At 45.5% G+C, this 21,280-nt stretch overlaps 2 protein-coding genes across 8 annotated transcripts in view; one reads left to right on the top strand and one right to left on the bottom strand.

Moving 5' to 3' along the window:
* Positions 1 to 9,299: 9,299 nt before the first annotated feature.
* Positions 9,300 to 15,106, bottom strand: PIGP (phosphatidylinositol glycan anchor biosynthesis class P). 2 transcript variants are annotated; one of them, XM_084873693.1, is made up of 4 exons: positions 15,013 to 15,106; positions 13,390 to 13,462; positions 12,167 to 12,285; positions 9,300 to 9,537 (listed from the first exon to the last, which is right to left on the bottom strand). In XM_084873693.1, exons 1-4 carry the CDS (start codon positions 15,092 to 15,094, stop codon positions 9,407 to 9,409), a joined length of 405 nt encoding a protein of 134 aa, XP_084729819.1. In that variant the 5' UTR covers positions 15,095 to 15,106; the 3' UTR covers positions 9,300 to 9,406. The 2 variants fall into 2 exon arrangements, with proteins under 2 accessions (XP_084729819.1, XP_084729820.1); XM_084873694.1 differs by lacking the exon at positions 9,300 to 9,537 and adding an exon at positions 11,763 to 11,887.
* Positions 15,107 to 15,847: 741 nt separating this feature from the next.
* TTC3 (tetratricopeptide repeat domain 3) overlaps positions 15,848 to 21,280 on the top strand; it is a 91,990-nt gene continuing 86,557 nt past the window's right edge. For 2 of the 6 annotated variants that reach the window (XM_084873574.1, XM_084873575.1), the window contains exon 1: positions 15,848 to 16,099. In XM_084873574.1, the coding sequence (XP_084729700.1) occupies positions 15,880 to 16,099 (220 nt within the window). In that variant the 5' untranslated portion in view covers positions 15,848 to 15,879. The remainder of the gene's footprint in view (positions 16,100 to 21,280) is intronic. The other 4 variants (XM_084873579.1, XM_084873576.1, XM_084873578.1 and 1 more) reach the window with 4 other exon arrangements.

Genomic DNA, 21,280 nt, shown 5'->3' on the forward strand with positions numbered 1-21,280 from the left:
CTTTATTGACTTCAGAGAGAGGCAGGGAGAGGGAGAGAGGTATAGAAACATCAATGATGACAGAGAATTGATTGGCTGCCTCCTGCAGGCCCCACACTGGCTGGCTGGGCTCCCATCCCCTTGTTGAAATGGATTGTTACAACCATGACCCTTTCTTACTCTTCTGCAGGCTCTTTTAAATAAAAGTAAAATAGGACAGTCCGACGGTGTGGCTCAGTGATTGAGCGTCAACCTATGAGCCAAGGGGTCCCGTGTTCAATTCCTAGTCAGGGCACGTGCTCTGTTTCAGGCTCGGTCTTCGGTAGGGGGAGTGCAGGAGGTAGCCGATCGATCAATGTTTCCATCTCTCTATCCCTCTCCTTTCCTCTCAAAAAAAAAAAAAAAATCAATAAAAACAAACTTTAGAAAATGATGGAGAAATAAGAGATGCATGGAAGAGTTCCTTGATCAGTCCTGAGAGGGAGCACAAGTCCTGTTGTGCACACAAGGGCTGGCAGGAAGCTCATGCGCATACTGCTTCCTGTGTGGGTCACTGTGAACCCGGAGTGCTTTCTGGGTGTCTGACCTTCGCCAAGCATGTCACTTCAGGAAAACATCACACTGGCTTTTGGTCTTTACCTCACACATTCAACAAAGTATTTAAAATGTGGTGAGAAGATAGCAATAGATACAATAAAAGTAAAGTCTTGCCGCCGAAACCAGTTTGGCTTAGTGGTGGAGCGCCGGCCTGCTGAAAAGGTCCCGGGTTCGATTCCGGTCAGGGGCATGTACGTTGGTTGCGGGCACATCCCCAGTAGGGGGTGTGCAGGAGGCGGCTGGTCAATGTTTCTCTCTCATCGACCTTTCTAGCTCTCTATCTCTCTCCCTTCCTCTCTGTTAAAAAAAAAAAAAAAAGTCTTGCCTGGCTGGTGTGGCTCAGTGGCTAAGCATAGACTTATGAACCAGGAGGTCACAGTTAGGCACATGCTGTGTGACCAGGCTGCCAATCAATGATTCTCTCTCATCATTGATGTTTCTCTCTCTCTCCCTCTCCCTTCCTCTCTGAAATCAATAAAAATATATATATTTTTAAAAATCTCAACATAGTTTCTAAATAGTCAAGACCCAAGGAATCAGGACTGTGCCTTTTTTGTTTTTGTTTTTTTAAATTACAGTCTGCCCTGATTGTTATTTAAAGTGCAATCCTTCAAAGTTCAGGTCCGAATAAAAGAAAACATTGCCTTGCGTTAGCACAGAAGCGCCCTGAGTTAATTCTAGTGACCTTCCTGGCACCTCCGCCTCGTCCCAGCAGCCCCTACCCATTTCTCTCTGTCCTGTGTGTTTTGCCAACACTTCTCCTGGCCAGCCTGACAAGTCCAGGAAAGTTCAGTTCCCTTATCTGCATGGCGGGTTTATGTCTGAGCCTGCTCTCTCCTGAAGTCATGTGTCCCTAGCCAGCAGGGGCCAGTCCAGGCTGGACTGAGCTGCTCCTGTGTCCTTCCCCTAGCCCAGGGCCCGGCAGATGGTCTCCGTCTCAGGCCTGAGTCCCCACTGGCCTCTGTCTGGGACCGTGTTCCATGTTTAGGGACCACTCACCAGCAGAGAACTGAGGACCCCATCCCTACCCAACTTGACTCCCACCGTCTCTCTGAATCCTTCCTCAGGCAGCTCCTCACCCCCTCTCGGGTCATGTCAGCAGACTCAAACGGAATTTCCCACCCAGGTCCTCACAGTGCATCTGGGCAGAGCCAGGGGGGCCACAGAGGGGGTCTGGGGCCAGCTGGGTCGCTGCTCAGCCCCCATGATGCCTGCAGACTTCACCCCTGCACCCAGCCACTGGGCCAACAGTGACCAGCCCGCCAAACCGCCCTAGGGCCCTCTCTCTGCGCAGTCTTCCTTTCTTACCGACGGTGGCTCATGCCACTGCTCACGTCAGTCAGTAAAAGTGCACAGAACACGCCTACTCTCCAGGCACCGCTCTAGGCCTCAGGGAGATGTGAATCAGACAGACGAGGTCCCTCCCCAGGGAGCTTCAGACTAGTGGGGACAAGCCAGTGATTATCACAGTGGGGTCTGTGGACGAGGACTGGGCCACAGCCTGTGCCACCAGCCTGAGCCGAGGTGGGGAAGTGTTTCTAAACTCCTAGAGCAACGTGACAGTAATTTTATGTTAGTTTAGTAAAAAAAAAAAAAAAGAAAAAAGAAATCAGGCTTCTGCTATTTGTCTTCTTTTCCATCTCACGTTTCTAATAATAAATTTTTAGGATATTTTGCAGAAGTATAGATCTATAATGAACTGGAAATTTAGAAAAATTCACCCTACACCCCATTTTGAGAAGCGTTTTTCTAAACTACAAATGCAATTTGTGCCCGGGAAAACATGATGGAGAATAACGAGGACAAAGCTGGTCCAAGGAGGGTGGTGCTTGATGGGGCCTGAAGGAACCAGGCAGGCCAAGAGCTGGGGAAGGAGCTTTGCCTGTGCAAAGGCCCTGAGGTGAGCGAGAAGCTGCAGAGCTGGCAGGAAGGAAGCCAGCGGAGCTGGAGCAGGAGCAGGAGCAGGAGCAAGGGGGCGCGGGAGGGTCAGCAGGCAGGCAGGCAGAGGCTTGGTCCGTGGGTGCATTCTGAGGGCAAGGAGGTAGTGAAGGGCCCTCAATGGACACACACTTCCTTCGGGCCCTTTCTGATAACACACGCACAGGGCAACCTCATCCTGGACTCTCTGGGGCACTTACTCATGAGACCCGGGACACTGTGACAGCAGCACCTCAACTCAAGTCCAATCCCAGGACGGGGGTTTGCACGCAAACCCTTTTAAAGAAACTTCTGTGCCTTGACACCAGATGTTGCTGAGATGGAATTTGACTGAAAGACTTCCTCGGGGATAAAATATTTGTAACTTGGGAAAAAGCTATAAGGAATGTAAAAGAGAATTCATAATGTCTTCTGAGAAGAGTAGAGACTGGGTAATAAATTGGCTGATCTGGCCTTTGATCAACAATGGAGTGATGATGGGTACCCTTGACAATGATGCTCAGGCTCTATAAGTTTCTGAATCCTTACCAGCAAGATGATGTGATTTAAGCATGATTTTATTTTATTTTATTTTTAAAAAAATATATTTTATTGATTTTTTACAGAGAGGAAGGGAGAGAGATAGAGAGCTAGAAACGTCGATCGACCAGCTGCCTCTTGCACACCCCCCACCGGGGATGCACTCGCAACCAAGGTACATGCCCTTGACCGGAATAGAACCCGGGACCTTTCAGTCCACAGACCCACGCTCTCTACCACTGAGCCAAACCGGTTTTGGCTTAAGTATGATTTTAGAACTGTGCTTTCTGTATCCCTTTTTTAACAATGTGGCAAGCTGTGATTGAGACGTATTTCACAGGGAGGTCTACGTCTTCGTTAGCTGGTACTTGCCGCAACCAGACCACAGATCTTCTCTGCACCCTGTGCTTTCAACAGGCGAGTTCTCTGGGCACTGACGCTGAGGAAAATGTGTATTACAGGAAGTTGCTGCAAATTGCTTACAGAGATGCCTTAATTGCTGAACCAGCCCCATAATTATTTTTATTTTTGCAAAAGAATCACTCTGCATATGAAGGGAGTTTTCTAGATGAGTTTGAAAGTTTGAGTCATGCCCTCCAAATAAGGGAGGTCTGCCTCCTGCGGCTACTGGGCCGCTCTTGATGTAAATTTGCATATTTAATAAGTCTCAGGAAGTTCAGTAGCTATCCAAACTATACCAAACGACATTTCTCAACTTCTTTGAACTTATCGATATTTTGTTACTCTTGAAATTGAAATATGGTAGCAACCATACTTGGGCAAAACTGCTGTTTGAATTTTAACCCTGCTATTCTGGTTTCTGCACTTGCTTAAACATAGGGTAGTTACCTCAGCTTCCAGATGGAGACCTGGAGGCTAAGGCAATTTTCCTGTGCCTGGGACCAGAACTACTGGAGATTTATTCCCACTGACTCAGTAGCTTCAGGAGTAGAAACTGTAGATAACCTTTAGAGATTAACGGCTCAGCTCTGCTTCTGTACTATCTGCTATCACAAGACAGGGCCACATTCCAATGTCCAGCAGGGTGTGGCTAGGAACGACCCTGCAGGCTGTTCCTAGCATGAAGAATTTAGAATTCAGAACAAAGTAAAATTTTTCTTGTTTAGACCTTTAAAAGGACTGCCTACACCTGGAATGGTGCGGTCATGTGGACTCCACCTGTGTGTGGTGCTCTCGTGGCCATCCTGGCCAGTTCAATAAATCCTTGCCTGCTTTTTTAAATCAATCATCAGCCTCTGGTGGTCTTATTTTGAACCCAGGGTTCGACCCCACAACAGAAATGATCATGGAGGACCCACTGTCATGGTCATGAATAATTATACATGATGCTGAGTAGTGAAAAGTCATGCTTTGCTGGGCAAAGTATAAAATTAAGCATACCTTCCTGGGCAATTTGGCAATAGGTGATCACTTTTAGAAATTTTATATCCCTAACCCTTACAGAAATATTTCCTAAGGATATAATCAGCGATAAATACAAATTTTTTGCACAAGGATAATTGTTAAAATAATACTTATAAAAATGAAAACTTACAATTCATCCTACAATCCAATAACAAGAAATTTGTGAAATAAATTAGTGCATCTATTATATATGATATAATATTATATAGTTGTTAAATGCTCACAATATGATGTTATTTGAAAAATAAGGCAAACATATTTACAGTGTGACTCTGTTGATATTGTTAAACACATCCTTAAAAGGGCTTATGCAAAACTATTCAGATTATCTTTGGGTGATGGATTATAAATAACTGCTTTTTGTTGTTTTCTATAGTTTTAAAATGCTCTACAATGTATTTATATTACTTTAAAAATAAGTGATACTTATTATTTAAAACATTAGTCCTTAGATACTGTTTTATATTATTAATGTAGATTTAAAATGTTATAATCATGAAATAACCTTAGCCATGATCTTATACACTTTTAATCAAGAGTATTTCTGAAATAATCTATAACTAATCCATAGAATGTATGGTTGATGGGCTCCTCAATACCTTTCAATCACCCAAGTTGTTTGGCTCCTGGCATTTTCATGATTTATCCAACAGGAAAACTCTGATTTAGCCCAATGCACTAGCCCTGTTGGTGACAAGAAGATCCTGATTAGGATGGATGGAGAGGTGAAAATGAGGGCAAGTTTTGGGATCTACCTTCACTAGACCCATGTTTTTTGAGGGATTGGATATCTGATCTGATTTCATTTAAGTCAGATCTTTGAACAAATGACTACACAGGTATGTTTGTGAGGGAAGGGGTTAAGTCTGGAAGCAGTGCTTGATTTAAGATTTGTTTTGGAACCACTTATCTCTGGGGTTGCTGACAGCAATGAGCATTTTTTAAATACCTAAAGTAGACTGAAACCTGGTTATTTCTCTATCTTCATTCAGATGAATGTTTGAGTTAAAAAACAACCCAAACCAACACAAAAAAGATCAAAGTTACTTTTAAATTTGTCATGCATCGGCACCAGGTGTGTGGCCTGTTCTAACTGCCAGGATGACCTAAGAAAGGTATTTATTTTGTAAAATAAAGTTCAAAAAGGCAAATACATCACTGACTTAGACCAAAAACACCCAGTAACTCCTGCAATTGGATGGCCAATAGGCATTGACATACATTCCTTATTTTGCCCAGAAAGGGGTAAGAGTTATTCCCAAGGTTAAGTAAAGGTCATCCCTCTCTGCCAACTGCCACTCGGTGGTGATGGAAAGGCAAAGGCGGAGGTGGGGTGACTGGAAATTTCACTTAGGAAACAAATGGCCCCAGTCTGTCTGTTCACTCAGGTCATTTCTGTTAGTTTTCCCATAATTGTACTGGATCAGCAGTCAAGTGAAACGACGGATTCATCACTGATAGAATCTCTGTCCTGGCCGATCATTCTTTGATTTGTGTGTGTGTGTGGCCGGGGCCATTACTCCTCACTGCCTTTTGATCCTGCAGCAGGCCATCTATCTTTCACATTAAACTTAATCTTCACGTTAGATGCTGATGGGGAATTTGACCTGGAGTGGCTATTGGACTAGTTTCACAAATGTTAGTAACTTCAAAAAAATACCTTAAAAGACATTAAAATTTGAAAGTAGAAAGCAAATAATGATGGCTTTCTATTGTAGTAATTTAAGGTTGTTACAAGATCTCCAGTGATAATTCTGATTATTTGGGTTCTTCAATTATTCAACTCCTTAAAAGATGAAAAGTATACACCTCCCTCTCATTACATCATCAAAACAATTGTAATACTTCTTATGATTTCAGATATGAGCCTTTGAACTTTTTTCATTCACCAACTATATACTAGGTCAGTGGCCGGCAAACTCATTAGTCAACAGAGCCAAATATCAACAGTACAATGATTGAAATTTCTTTTGAGAGCCACATTTAAAAAAAAAAAAAAAAAAAAAAATATATATATATATATATATATATATATATATATATATATATATTATTGATTTTTTACAGAGAGGAAGAGAGAGGGATAGAGTTAGAAACATCGATGAGAGAGAATCAATGATCAGCTGCCTCTTGCACACCCCCCACTGGGGATGTGCCCGCAACCAAGGCATATGCCCTTGACCGGAATCGAACCCCGGACCTTTCAGTCCAAAGGCCGATGCTCTATCCACTGAGCCAAACCAGTTTCAGCGAGAGCCACATTTTTTAAACTTAAAACTTCTTCAAACACCACTTCTTCAAAATAGACTCGCCCAGGCCGTGGTATTTTGTGGAAGAGCCACACTCAAGGGGCCAAAGAGCCGCATGTGGTTTGCCGACCACTGTACTAGGTCCTCTGTGCTAGGAGCCAAGGGCCAAGGATGACTCAGGGAAACAGAACTAATGCGATCTATAAAGATAGATGAGAGATTTATCATGGATTTACTGTGGATCGAGCCCACAGCCCCGGCATGTGCCCTGGCCGGGGATCAAACCTTGACCTCCTGGTTCATGGGTCAACACTGAACCACTGAGCTATGCTGGCTGGGCATCCCATACGATTTTTACCTATAAAAGATGTTCGCTGTACTAATTACTTAAAATTGGGGGAGGCAGACAACCAAAGTGGCCAGTGTAAGGGAACGATCTGAAGTATGGTAGCAACCATACTTAGGTAAAAACTGCCGTTTAAATTTTAACCCTGCTATTCTGGCTTTGGCACTCACTTACTTGCTTAAACAATAGGGTAGTTGCCTCAACTTCCAGATTGAGACCTGCAGGCTAAGGCGATTTTCTTGTGCCTGTGGACCAAGACCACAGGAGATTGATTCCCAGTGACTCAAATAGCTTCAGGAGTAGAAACTGTAGATAACCTTTAGAGATTAACCACTCAGCTCTGCTTCTGTATTATCTGCTATCGCAAGATAGGGCCACATTCCAACCTCCAGCAGGACGTGGCTGGGAACGACCCTGCGGGCTGTTCTGTTCCCAGCCCTTTTTAGAATTTAGAACAAAGGAACATTTTTGTTGTTTAGACCTTTAAAAGGATTGCCTACACCTGGAACGGTACGGTTGGGAATGTGGCCACCTGCGTATGGTGCTCTTGCGGCCGTCTTGGCCAGTTCAATAAATCCTTGCCTGCTTTTTTAAATCAATCATCAGCTTCCAGTGGTCTTATTTTGAACCTAGAATTCAACCCCACAACAGATCATCTTTCTTCTCCTGTTTCTGCCTCAGTGACTGAAACCCCCTGCCTTCCTGGGGAAGACACCTCAACCACTCTCTCCACCCCATGCTCCTTATCCTCAGGGGAGATGTGATTTATCAGACGGTGAGAATGGGCACAGGTGACTGGCTGCACACCGAGTTGCCTGCTATCTGCCCCGACCTCCCAGGTTGCAGCCCACCCACCACAATGTCTGTGCATGGCACTGGTTGGGCGAAGTCTCTAGATCAGCGTTTTTCAACCGCTGTTCCGCGGCACACTAGTGTGCCGCGAGATGTTGCCTGGTGTGCCGTAGGTGCAGACAAGAATTTTATAATTTTTCACTATTTTGTTTACTTAATATTTCATAATAAAGTAATTATAAAATACTTTGTGTTTATTTGATTCCTATTCAAGAGAATTACTTTATATATAGTCAATATAGGCACAGAGTTAAATTTTTTAACATTTTCTAATGGTGGTGTGCCTCGTGATTTTTTTCATGAAACAAGTGTGCCTTTGCCCAAAAAAGGTTGAAAAACACTGCTCTAGATCTGCAGGCCCAGCCTCCTCATACCAGATTTAGGGAGGAGAGCCTGGTTTTGGCTTCCAGAACATGCCCATCCATGGTGCATTAACTGAGAAACCAGTCAGAGGGTTGGATGGGGCCTCAGCAGCTGACACAGGTTGACTCAGCTGCTCCTGATATTTGGGAGCCAGATAAATAGGATTTATAACTCGTGGGGCCACCCTGGCTGATTAGGGTGCAAGGCGACATCTGAGTCACTGTGCGTGTTTGGCTGCGTCATCCAGCCCTGGCCACGTGACTCTCTGTGACTACAATCTGTGAAAGCAAAGCTTGGGTGCTAGTGCTGCGCTAGCCCGAGACAGATATTTTATTATTGGCGAGTGTTATGCAAAGTGCTGAGGTCCCAGAAAACCAGCTCCCTCCCACCTGAAAGTCAGTGCTCCGGCTGCTTCACAGCTCACTCTGCCCGCCATTCTTTCTATGACTGGCTCCTGTTTTTGCCAATCAAATCTCAGCCTCATCTGCCACTAACTGAGCGGCCTACTTGAACACATCTAAAGCAGTCACTTTATAAAATTTGTACTATCTTAATTCTCTGCACAGCACTCATTTCCTTATTTGCTTGGTGTGTTTCCACCTGCCTCTAAAATGTAGGCTCTTTGATAATCTCATTGCAACATCCCGTCTGATAAATACCTGGTCCATATGAGTATTCAATAAATAAATATCTGCATCTGAGACAAGAATCTGATGGAAAGGACACACAGTAGATGAACTCTTCCTCCAAACTGGAGTCTGAGTTCTGGGTCTCAAGAATAAACAGTGAGAAAGACACAGCTGCTCTCTGCAGTCAAATGCTCCAGCACTGAGCTATACCCCCCACAGTTGCTCTCTGGAAGTGACAACATGAATGACTCTCTGGAGGGACCTCCTGCTTCTACGGATACTTATTTGGTAAAAACGCCTGCTCTATGGTAATGATCAATGTTTTATTTATTCTGTCCATCAGTAACTAATATTGGAGAACTTTTACAATATTAATGGAGGTCAATCTAAGAGAAGTTCAACTTATGTTTTTCAAAATATTTTAATACTGGGTAATAAGAGAAATGATTATGGTCAAAATTATTATGCCAAAACCTGCAGTAAATGTTTGATGGTAGTGTACATACAACTCAGTTTTTGGTGTAAGATTCTTTGGTAGTCAGAAAGAACATCTGATTTACTTCGCTAATAGGAATATCTCTTAATGCTGGGATGGCCTCTTCCTGGTATTTCTTCTGCTGCTGATTTTTAGCATAGTTATCTGCAAGAGGACAAAAGGCTATGATTACCCAGTGAGTTCTTCTACTGTCATTATGGAGACCCAGTACATTATTTACGAGGCTAATGCTTGGATAATGACAAATACGTTTAAATGTCATTAAAGGATTACTTGAAAGCTCTCTTTAGAAGAAATGTCTCAATTACACTAGAAATTAGCAAAGTACTTTTACTAGAGCCTCGATGCATGAAATACATGCACCAGAGGCAGGGGGTGGGGAGGGGGGAATCCCTCAGCCCGGTCTGCACCCTCTTGCAGTCTGGGCCTAAGCCGGCAGTGAGACATCCCTCTCACAGTCTGGGACCCCTTGCTCCTTAACGCTGCTGTGGAGGCAGAAAGGCTCCTGCCATCGCCACTGCGCTCATCAGCCATGAGCCCAGCTTCTGGCTGAACAGAGCTCCCCCTGAGGGAGTGCGCTGACCACCAGGGGGCAACTCCTGCATTGAACGCCTGCTCCCTGGTGGTCAGTGCATGTCATATCGACGGTTTGTTCTGGTTGTTCCACTGTTCACATAGACTTTTATTATATAGACAAGTGGCCTGGTGTATGAAATTCATGCAAGGGGGGTGGGTATCCCTAAGCTTGGCCTGTACCTTCTCCAATCCGTGATCCCTTGGGGGATGTCCGACTGCCTCTTGCAATCCAGGACCTCTGGCTCCTAACTGCTCGTCTGCCTGTTTGTCTGCCTGTTCGCCCCTAACCCCTCTGTCTGCCTGATCACCCCTAACCACCTCTGCCTGTCTGCCTGATCGCCCCTAACTGCTCCTCTGATGGCCTGATCACTCCTAACCGCCTCTGCCTCACCCTGCACCTGGGACCCAGGATTCCCTCCTCCGGCCAGTCACTGGCATTGGGGACCCGGGCTTCCCTCCCTATGGCCAGCCTCACCTGGGCCAGACGCAGCCACAGGGGACCATGGGTGGGTGGCTTAGCCTGGGCCGCAGCCCCAGGCGCTGGCTCCTGGGACCAGAGGGCGTGCAGCTTGTCCCTTCCTGGGCCGCAACCTGGCTTGTCCCCTTTCCTCTCTCATGAGCTCATTTGTGCCTCGCTGGTCCCCATTCTTCTCCCCCCAGTGTTGAGTGTCTGAGCCTTACTGAGGATGGCATGAGGGTGTAATGATCATGTGCATATTAGCTCTTTATTATATAGGATTGATTTCAAAGAGGAAGAAGGGAAAGGGAGTGATATAGAAACATCAATGATGAGAGAATCATCCATCGGCTGCCCTCTGCACACCCCCTATTGGGGATTGAGCCTGCAACCTGGGCGTGTGCTCTTGACCGAAATCAAACCCAAGACCTTTCAGTCTGAAGTCTGTGTTCTATCCACCGATCCAAACCGGCTAGAGCTAGCAAAGTACATTTTTATGTCGCTAACATGGATAAGAAAGTAATATTTCATTCATCAGTACAATGATGTGTTAAAGTCCCATTTGCACATTTCTCATAGGAACATAATCCTATTCAGGCTGACAGACTATATTTAAATCACCTAAAAACTATTATGTCATTTGGTACAATCATTCATAAAACTCAACACTTTCCCCTTCTGCACAAGTTGTCTTTTTGCCGTGATTCAGTCAAGAGGACAGAAGGTACCAGAAAAGAAGCGTCTTGGTTCGATTCCTGGTCAGGTTGTGGGCTCGATCCCTACCCAGTGTGGGGCATGCAGGAAGCAACCAATCAATAATTCTCTCTCATCATTGATGTTTCTATCTCTCTCACTTTTTACCTTCCTCTCTGAAATAAATAAAAATATATTTAAAAAAATAAATATAAAAGCTATAACTTCCCTAGCTAGTTTGGCTCAGTGAATAGAATGTTAGCCTGTGGACTGCAGGTTCCCAGGTTCGAGTCTGGTCAAGGGCACATGCCTGGGTTGTGGGCTCAATCCCCAATGTGGGGCGTGCAGAAGGCAGCCAATCAATGATTCCCTCTCATCATTGATGTTTCTATTTCTTCTTCTCTCTTCCTCTCTGAAATCAATATAAATACATATTTAAAAACCCCCACTATAACTGATTTGCAGAATACAATGTATAGGCTCATACACACACAAAAATGCTTTAAAAGTTAAAAAATTCATACCTGGAAACTTAAAAAATACTTTACTTTGTAGAATCTAAGCAAGCTTAGGAGTCTCCTATTTTAATCATTAGATTTGAAAAAAAAAAAAAAAAACTTAAAAAAAATAAAACTGCAAAAAACATGCTGTGCCTTGTCTACCCCTTCCTGGAGTCAGGTGTACAGAGATTCTGAGGACCCCGTCCCTCCAAAATCCCTCCTCCTGGACAAGCTCTGCCTGGGCCTGCGTGCACCCCATTAACACTGCCTGCTGAGGAGAAAGGAAGTTCCTGTCAGGGAAGCTCTCGAGGAACATATAATAGACTTGTGGTTTTTGTGGGCAAATGCACCTGTTGACTAGTGTACGAACAGGGTATTCATCAGAACTTACTTCCCACGAAACCTGCCTCTGGTATGACTCTGCATTATGTCTCCCGGTTGGTATGCAAGGTGTCATTTTTGCAGCCTGTTCTTGGTAGCTTTTCTCAATAAAAGCACTAAGAGCCCACTCCTCCGGCCCCCAGCACCGCCCCTTGGTATAACTTACCTGTGACTGTATGAATGGAGTTGAGTGGCGAGGTGCTCATCATGTTTATTCCAAATAAGAGGACATACCCGATGACTATGGTAATGAGGAGGTAGACGGGCAGTGCGACTGCCCAGTACCTGCAGAGGACAAAATTCAGTGGGTAACAGACTTTCCCCAAAGCCATACTTCTTGTTTCAAAGTGATTTTCTTCTGTTCCTTCCGTTAGCTCCCTTTCTTTCAAGTTCCTTTTCTTTTCTTTTCTTTTCTTCTCTTTTCTTTTCTTTTCTTTTCTTTCTTTCTTTCTTATTTCATTTTAGAGGCTTTTATAGAATGGTAAGTTATGTTTGTCCACCGACATTTAAAAATGAAGTACTAACAAGGTTATTGGGAGCCCCGTGTATATGTGGGCCAGGATGGCGAATTGGCGAGTCTCACTGTAGGAGACCCAGCCATTTCACGGGGACCGCCAAATGTCAGGGATTGCAGAAGCTTTCCTTGGGGAGGGGCCTCCGGTTTTGCTGGGAGGAGAGGGCGGTATAGGCTGGCAGCCACAAGCCTGGAGCGTAGTGAGGAAAGGTGCTTGGGGGCATCTTATTAGTCAGCAGTGCAGGGTTTCCATCCTCCTCCCTGTCCTCAGTGAGGGGCCTCATTCCCAGGATCAGACCTCAAGTCTACAGACTCTTACTCAACGTTCCAGAGAGTAAAACTGTCTTCTGCAGAAGAGACAGGGCCAGTCTCCCTGCCTTAAGGGAAAAGGAGGAGGTTTGGGGGTACTGTGCTCCTTAAACACTGTTTTCAGTTCAATCCAGAGTGACCACGTTAAAGAGGTATCTGTACGTCCCATTTCTAGCCTTTCTGGAATTCTAAGGCACAGATATTCTTGCTGGCTTCTCTGCTTCAGCAATGCGAAATAGTGCAAACCACCTCAGTTACGTCTCACCTATGTACAACGCTAAAATTTTGTTACTTCTTACTTGCTATCCCATTATTTGTTACCTTTAAAAAACCTATTTTTTCCCTACAGAGTTACTTCAGCAAGGTGTTGGAAGGACATGCAGACAAACATGCATTCAACACGTCCTTTTTAATTGAGATACATCTACAAAGATCTTTAAAAAGCTTCACATTTCTGTTTGGCTTAAAAGGGTACTTAAGGTTTGAGTAGTCTTAACAAAAAATCTGACCCTTCAAAACAGCATTAATATACTCTTATTTTTATTTAAGCAACCTATTAAACTTACTTTTGAGGCCAATAGGTCAAGCTTAAGGCGTTCAGCCAAGACTCGGGAACGAAGGCCCACACGAGATACAGGACTGTAAGGAGGGGAGAAAAGGCCAGTGAGCTTGCATCTCATCCTCCACAGGTCACATGAAGCAAAAAGCTCCCGAAAAGCCGCCCTGACTCGCTCAGAAATGACTGTGCCCTCCCTCCATCCTCCTAGCTCCTTATTTGCACCACTCTTGCTATCACAATTACCTCATATCTTTTCATTGTGATAAAAAAGTGACAGAAGCCCCACTGGTGTGGTTCAGTGGTTGAGCGTTGACCCATGAACCAGGTCAGGGTTCGATTCCTGGTGGGAGCACAGATTCTCCGACAAGAGGGGCCCCCACAGGCAGCATTGTGAAGTTCACCCAGGGTCTGGGTTCACATGCTAGCTGTTTTTTACGGACGGTGCCTGTCAGTATTCTCATCAGTAAAATGAGGGTAATAATAACAACATCCACCCCACAGGGCTGTCTTGAGAATGATAAGCACTGAATAAACACTGTCCCCAGCTTCTTTACACCCGGAGAACCCGAAGGCTCAAAGAAGTAAATGGTCTCAGACCACACAGCTAATCCATGGAAGAGCCACACTCCAAACCAAAGTTATAACTTCACTGCACAGACTTCTCTACCCAACAGCTTGGCTGATGCATTAAGGTTCACATTCCCCATCTTCCTAGTTTCCACAAAATTCCAAAAAGTTGGACGATGGGTACCCAGTTCTCTCCCTCTTGTCCCCTCATAATTCTCAACTCCTTCAGGGGAGAGCTGTGGGCCTGGTGTGTGTGGGATGTGTCTCCATGAGCATCAGTTTCTTTTACCCATGCAATGGGGTCTTACAGGGATGGAGTGAGAGCCAGGCTATGAATGCACCTGACCTCTCCAGCCTCCTGCCTTCCCTTCACTCCCCAGCTGCCACAGCAGCACAGGAGCCGCGTCCAAGGCCTCATCCGGGGCCTTCCCACTTTCCTCCTCCTTACTGTTGGGAAGAAAGCGAACTGACTCCTAGTCCAGTGGTTGGCAAACCGCGGCTTGAGAGCACATGCGGCTCTTTGGCCCCTTGAGTGTGGCTCTTCCACAAAACACCACGGCCTGGGCGAGTCTATTTTGAAGAAGTGGCATTAGAAGAAGTTTAAAAAATGTGGCTCTCCAAAGAAATGTCAATCGTTCTACTGTTGGTATTTGGCTCTGTGGACTAATGAGTTTGCCCCCCCCCCCCCCCCCCCCCCCCCCCGTCTTAGTCTGTTTCATGTCTCTCCCTGGGCTCCCATGGCACTTCCCACCCTGAGTGTTAAGTGTCCATGACTTGTCTTGTCCATGAGACCATGACCACGGGCCCCAGGTTCTGTTCCCTGTGCAGTCCTACCTGGTGCTGCATAAACAGCAGCTGAGATTAAACCTTTCGGGTTACTACCTGGCTCACAGAACCCTCTGAGCACACATGAGTCCCCTTCAGGTTTTCTCAGAGAGAGGCATAGGCAGAAAGAATCACAGCTCATGTGAGCACCCTAACAGCCAAGGCGGTCATTTCCTTGTCCTTGAACATCAGGGGAAGGCCGTGCGTGGCCATCCATCCATGGGGAAAACGTACTTACTGAAGCCAAATTGGGAGCTTAAGAAAAGAACAAAGCCATAAATGGCTCTTTCTGGCAACGGCGACGGTGAATTTTCCACCATTTTTCCCTTTGAGAAGATCTGTGGGAAGGAAACACAATCTCCGTTAGGGATGTCCTCCCCTCATGGGTCTGTGATACCCTCATGGCTTCGCCACGGGCCGCGGGCGCAGCCTCAGCAGGGTTTGTTTTTCTCCGGCTCACAAGGCGGCGAACGGCCGTCCTGCGCACACACCCCCTCCCGGCGCCCGCCCGCCCGCCCCCCAGCGCCCACGCCGGACCCGCCGCGCACAGCGCTCCAAATCTCGCGGGCTCACGCGCGCACACGCCGGCGCGCGCACACAGGCCGGCGCGCGCACCGCCCGCAGCGGAGCCCGGGGGAGGGCGGGAAGGCGGGGTGAGAGGGCGGGAGGGACGACGCCCCCGCCGGCTGCAGACTTCGCCTCTCCGCGGACGGGGAAGGAGAGCTGCGCCGGGCGCGGCCTCCCCGGGCCTGGGCCGCGGCGCCCCGGTCCGAGCGCCCGCCTCGGAGGGAGCGGCGGGAAGGCCAGCGACTGTCTCACGTACGAGGGGCCAAGGGGGTCCTCGACTTGGACTCCTTCGGGCGCCCACTTGGGCCCCTCCCAGCAGCTGGGCCTCTCGGCGAGGAGTCTCCTGCGCAAGCGCCGGCCCGGCCGTCGCAGAGGCGAGAGAGGAGAAGCCGAGCGAGGAGCCGAGGGGCGACGGCGCCCCCCGCCCGGGCGCAGGCGCGGCGCGAGTTGGTCCGGCCGGGCCTCGCGAGCGCGGGGTCCCGCGGGATCGCACGCTCGCCGCCGCCGCGGAGGAGGGGGCGTGGCGTGGCGGCCGCGCATGTGCAGCGCTGCCCACGTGATGTTCAGCCGCCCGTGCTGCTGCCAGCTGCCGCTCCTGGCTGACGTGGAGGGCCGCAGGCGGCAGCGGCTGCGGCGGCGGCCCTCCTTCGAGACTGGCAGTCGGCGGTCCCGGCACGCGGGGCGCGGCAAGGCCGCCGGATGCCTCACCGTGTCGCAGAGCGGCCGAGATGCCCGCTACGCATCGCCGTGGGTGTGTGGTGAGTGTGGGTGCGCGCGCGCCGCTCGCTGAGGTGCCCGCGGCGGCGTGTCTGCGCGGGAGGATGGGGCGCGGGGGAGGAGGAGGTGCGTGGGATGCGGGTGCGCTGGGGGTGTGGCCGCCTCGGTCGGCCCCAGTGGGTGCGTCCCTTTTGTCTGGCGTCCCCCCTCCTCCCCGGGGTGTTTGTGTGAGGGGAGGAGCAGCCCTTTGTGTGCGCATCCCCCGGCCGCCCGCGCGCCCTCGTCCGGAGGGCGACCCCGCTGCTGGGCGAGGGGCCCCTGGGGCGCCTCCAGCCCTTCGGTGGCGGGCGAGCTCTTCCCAGGGACGGCGTGGCGCCCCCGGCCGGGTGGGTGACCCCGCTTTGTGTCACTGCCCCTCGGGGGGGGGGTGCGCGTCCCCCGCGCGCGTGACCGCGCTTCTTGCGGTCGCTACCCCCCTCGGCCTGCAGCACCCCTCGCCCGGGGGTGCGTTCTCGTGTGTCTCGTGTGCGCCTGGGTCCCGTGGAGTGCGTGGTCCGTGTGTGCGGGTGTTCGGGAACGTTCGTGCACGCCTCGTCCTCCGCGTCTTGTGCCTCCTGTGTCTGCGACACCTGTTTTTCTGTCCGGGCCGGCCCCTCCCGTCCCCGTGGAGGGGCCTGGGGAGGGGGCTGAGCCCCGAGCCCTCCCCTCTGACGCCACCGCGGAGCATCCTCCGCCCCCCGAGGCCAGTGGGGCGGGGGGCTGAGCGGGTCTGGCCAGCTGCTGCGCGGTGCTGACGCCATCGCCTGCGTGGAGCCAGCCCCTGCAGGAGGGGGCCAGCGACCCAAACTGAGCGGAGGCGTGGGTGCCTTTCCCAGAGGCGCCCCCCCCCCCCAAAAAAAAGACTTTCGATTGCAGACTTTTTCCAATATTTGCAAAACCAATAACATTTTAGCCTACCCTGGCATTCTCCATAATGCTTAACGGTCCACGCAGTGTTTTATGGCGTTCACAGAAATCCTCTCTCTTCTTTCTGCCCAACTTTTAAGATTTTACTCCTCCTCCTCTCCATCCGGGAGCAGTTTTCTCATTGTTACAGCTCTAGCTAGGTCTTTTTTTTTTTTATTACAAGAAATTTGCATTTTTATTTTAAGGGAAATGGCATTTATTAATTAGGTATAAGGATATGCAGGGAAAGAAATTTAAAAACCTATTAGGGACCCAACTATTGTGCAAAGGTTCCTGCTCTCCGCTCAAGGGCTGCGTTTTGGTGTTCATTTGCTCGATTGTCTTATTCTTGCCTAATTTTCCTTTTTTTTTTTCTTTTTAACTTATGGTATATTTCATATATGCAATACTAAGGGGGATCTAACCAATCCATGACTCAGATTTACAGATGTAAAAAATTTACTTTAGATCCGTGGTTTTTTTTAATAAATAAAATTGGAGGTATTGGAGATGGTTTCATTTCCTCTCCTTCCTTCCGTGTTTAGGTTTGTGAACATCATTCCTTTGCATATTTTATTAGTATACTTGGATCACGGTGAATCCATAAGCAATAATATAGTGTGTTTTTAAACTTCAATGGTATGAAAAATATGTATCTTTTTGCAACTTGCTTTTTTATCAATCAGCATTACCTTTTGATATTTATAAACAAATTGGAAATTTGAGCTATCTTTCGTTCATTTTAATTGCTGGTATGCAAAACCATTGTATGAATATACCATTATTTATCCATTTCTCTGGTGATGGACTTTTGAGGTGGTTTCTGGTTTTTTACCCTAAAAGCAAACCCACAATAAACAGCTTTGTACTTCTATGCTTGTGCACACATCTGGAAATTTCTCCGGGAAATACACCCAATCCTTTGCTGGATAGTAGTGATATGTGCATCTTCAGCTTAACCAAAAATCACAGAAGCTCTCAAAATGGTGGTTCTAATTCTGACTCTCACTGGTATTGAGTGAGGATGCTCATTTTCGCACATCATTGCTTTGCTAACTTTTACGTTTTTGCCTTCTCTTTAATGACCAGCTACCTTATAACTTGAGCTTGCGGCTAAATTTGGCTTCTCCTCTAGCCGGGTTTATCTCGAGCAGCTAACTGCCTCAGTCTTCATCTAATTTGTCCTCATAAGATTAATTGCAATAAACATTTACTCTGTACCTAAGGTATGTCAGTTCCTATGGTTGATATAAAGCTAATAATTTCCATCTTGTACCTCTCTAGTGGCAGGTGAGGTGATTTAATTACTTTTTTTTATATGAATTGTCTTTAAAAACCTTTATTTTCTTTATTTAATGTCATATTTAATACATTCAGGATATATATAATTTATTTAGGTTGTGAAGCAAAATAATAAAATGAACACCTATTAATCTACCACTGTTCCAAAAACACACACAAAATAACCTGTATTGAATGTGCTCACCTCCACAGTGACTTCTGAATTGTGTCATTCATTGCTTGTTAAAAAATAATTTTATCAGAGATGTATACATCTCTCAACAGGGTATGGTATTGGTTGTTTTTGAGTTAAAAAAAAAAAAGAATATTGGATACAGTTTTCTTGGGCTTGCTTATTTCTCTCAAAACCAAGTACAGATTTAAATGACCAATTTTCTTTGCTGTGTAATATTCCGTGGGTGAATGTAACACAGTATATTCATTCTTCTGTTAATGGGCATTTTGCTTTTAGGTTTTCTATTAATGAAGGTTCTTGTACGTACATTCTAGTACACAGTTGCAAGAATTTCTCTAATTTTCACACTGGGTACCGGTATATGCTCCCCAGGGAATGATGATGATTTTCTAGGGAGGATTTGGACACACGTGATGTTTATGAATCAACTTCTAGGTCAAGTTTCATATGGACTCTCCTGAACTTGGTAATGCCTAAGGCTTATCACAGTGGCCTCCTGATTCTAGTTTCCCCCCTTTCTTTTCACAATACCACTCACCCACATGGAATCTGCCTAGGGCATTACCCCAAGTGGGAAAATTCCACCAGGGGAAAAAAAAAGGATAATTTAAAATACAGTGTTTAGTGTTAGGGAAAGCCTCTTTCAATGCAGGCACTTTCCATCTCCTTAAGAGCTGCATTCCAAAAAAACAACTTTTTATGTGTAATTGTCACTGTATATAGTTAGTATTTTGATTAACTCTGCTGCATTAATTATAACAATTTAAACCAGTGATGTCACTTTTATTCTAAAATGTCACTGATACTCCAAAAATTTATCCTTTGCAGTTAAGTTTAGGCAAAAAATTTTCATTGTCTTCTTAAACTATGAAGAGTATGTAATTTTTAAAAGCATTTTGATGGTTTGTGAGTAAAAAGTGATAAGCTATCTGGTAGAAGTGAATTGTGGGTTATGGGTCATGAATATTGGACTTTACAAGGTGATACCAAATTGTTTTCTGAAGTGGTTGTACTATCTTATGCTTTGGCCAGCAGTTTGTCAAATTATATACTTTGCTTAGCAGTGTGTAAGAGTTCTAATGGACCTATATCCTCTGCAACACTTATCGTCAGTCTTCTTAATATTTGCCAATCAAATGGGATGAAGTGATGTATCATTGTGGTTTTAATTTGTATTTCTTTGATTATTAATGAATTTTCTTTTCATGTTTACAAACCTCTGTTTTCCTTTTGTGAAATACTTGGCATATTTTTACTCATTTTCTATTGGGTTGACTTTTAAAACTAATAAACTGTAACTTCGATCCTTTATTGATTATATGCACTGTAAATACCTCTGTGACCTATTTTTTAACTCTTGATGTTTTTGCTTTGGTGAACAGAAGTTCTTAATTTTAATGTAGTCTAATTGGAAACTTTCCGTAGCCCCGGGCTTGTAGAGGCACTCCTGGGTTCCTTTTTAGAAGTTTTAAAATGATGCCTCTCACATTTAACTTCATGATCCATCCTGTACTGACTTCTGTGTGTGGTGTGAGGTAGTGATGCTCATTCCACCCTTCTCGCCCCCATGTGGCTCCAATTGTCCTCTGATCATCTATTGAAGCGATTGTCTGTTCACCAGTGATACCCTGAACCCCTCTTTTTCATGTTTACTCACTACATGCATGGCTTTGTTTCTGGCTAAGCTTTCTTGCCACTTGTCCACTTGTCTATCTATGTGTTGATACCACTATCTTAATTTTTAATGCTATGGTTTAACCAGAAATCTTTATAATTGGGGGAAGGGGGTACTTGAGTCTCAGCTGTTGGATCTTTGTTCTTGTTTTAAGAATCAGTTTGTATGTGACATGAAAAATTCTTTGGGAATGAATTGGAATTAAGTTTGGAGATTGAAACCTTCCTGTCTGAGAACGTGGTATTTCTATGTATTTATGTTTTAAATGTCTTTTAATGGTGTTTTGTAATTTTCTCCATACACATCTAACAGTTTTTAAATGTTTCGATGTTTCTATTAGGGTTTTTGCTACTATAAACTGTTGTTTTTTTAAGATTTTGTTTTCTGTTTATTGTTGGTAAATGGAAATTTAATGGATTTTAAAATATTGGTCTTTAGTCATTCATTTGATAAACTATTTCTAATATTTTCTGTAATTTTGTGTTTCTATGTGGATAATTATATTATTTACAAATAATAACTCTTTGGGTTCTTTTAGTTTTCCCTTTTACTTATTTTTCTTGTCTTAATATGCTGGCAAGCTTTTAGATCTAGGTTTAGTGGAAGCTTATTTTTCTAGTGGAAATATGTTGTGATCCCCTTCATGTCTAATGTTTTGTCTATCCCACCTTTCTTTTGGTAATAATTTACAGAATTATTCTTTTCCTCTTTGTTTTACTGTCACTTAAAAAAGTCTTTATATTTTATGTCTCTCTCATAAAGAACATAGTTCTGGATTTCTCTTTTAATTCACCGAGACCATGTCTTTGGTATTTTCTAAGAAGTTAGTTCAATCTCTTGGTGTCAACTCTGGATATCTTGGTTAAATCCATTTTTTTTTTCATCTAAAATTACTTTTATTTACCCTTGTTCCTGAGAGATAATTTTGAGGCATATACACTTCTAGATTGATAGTTTGTTTTCTGTCTGCATAGTGAAGATGTTTTACATGCAAGGTCTGCTGCCAGTTTTACTCATTAAGCTTTGAAGAAAGTATTCTTTTTCTTTTAGCTACTTTGGATTTTCTATCTTTGATGTTATGACCTTTTATTTCTAAGTCTAGAGGGAGATTACTTTTTAATTTAT

The sequence above is a fragment of the Pipistrellus hanaki genome (assembly GCF_964339955.1).
Source record: "Pipistrellus hanaki genome assembly, chromosome: 2".
NCBI classification, from domain to species: domain Eukaryota; kingdom Metazoa; phylum Chordata; class Mammalia; order Chiroptera; family Vespertilionidae; genus Pipistrellus; species Pipistrellus hanaki.

Excerpts from the sequence above, each read along its gene's own strand:
- PIGP (XM_084873693.1), bottom strand. The coding sequence starts at position 15,094 with ATGGTGGAAAATTCACCGTCGCCGTTGCCAGAAAGAGCCATTTATGGC. Across the intron at positions 13,463-15,012 it reads AAGCTCCCAATTTGGCTTCA|TCCTGTATCTCGTGTGGGCC; the intron begins GTAAGTACGTTT and ends CCCTCCTTACAG. Across the intron at positions 12,286-13,389 it reads TTGACCTATTGGCCTCAAAA|GTACTGGGCAGTCGCACTGC; the intron begins GTAAGTTTAATA and ends TGTCCTCTGCAG.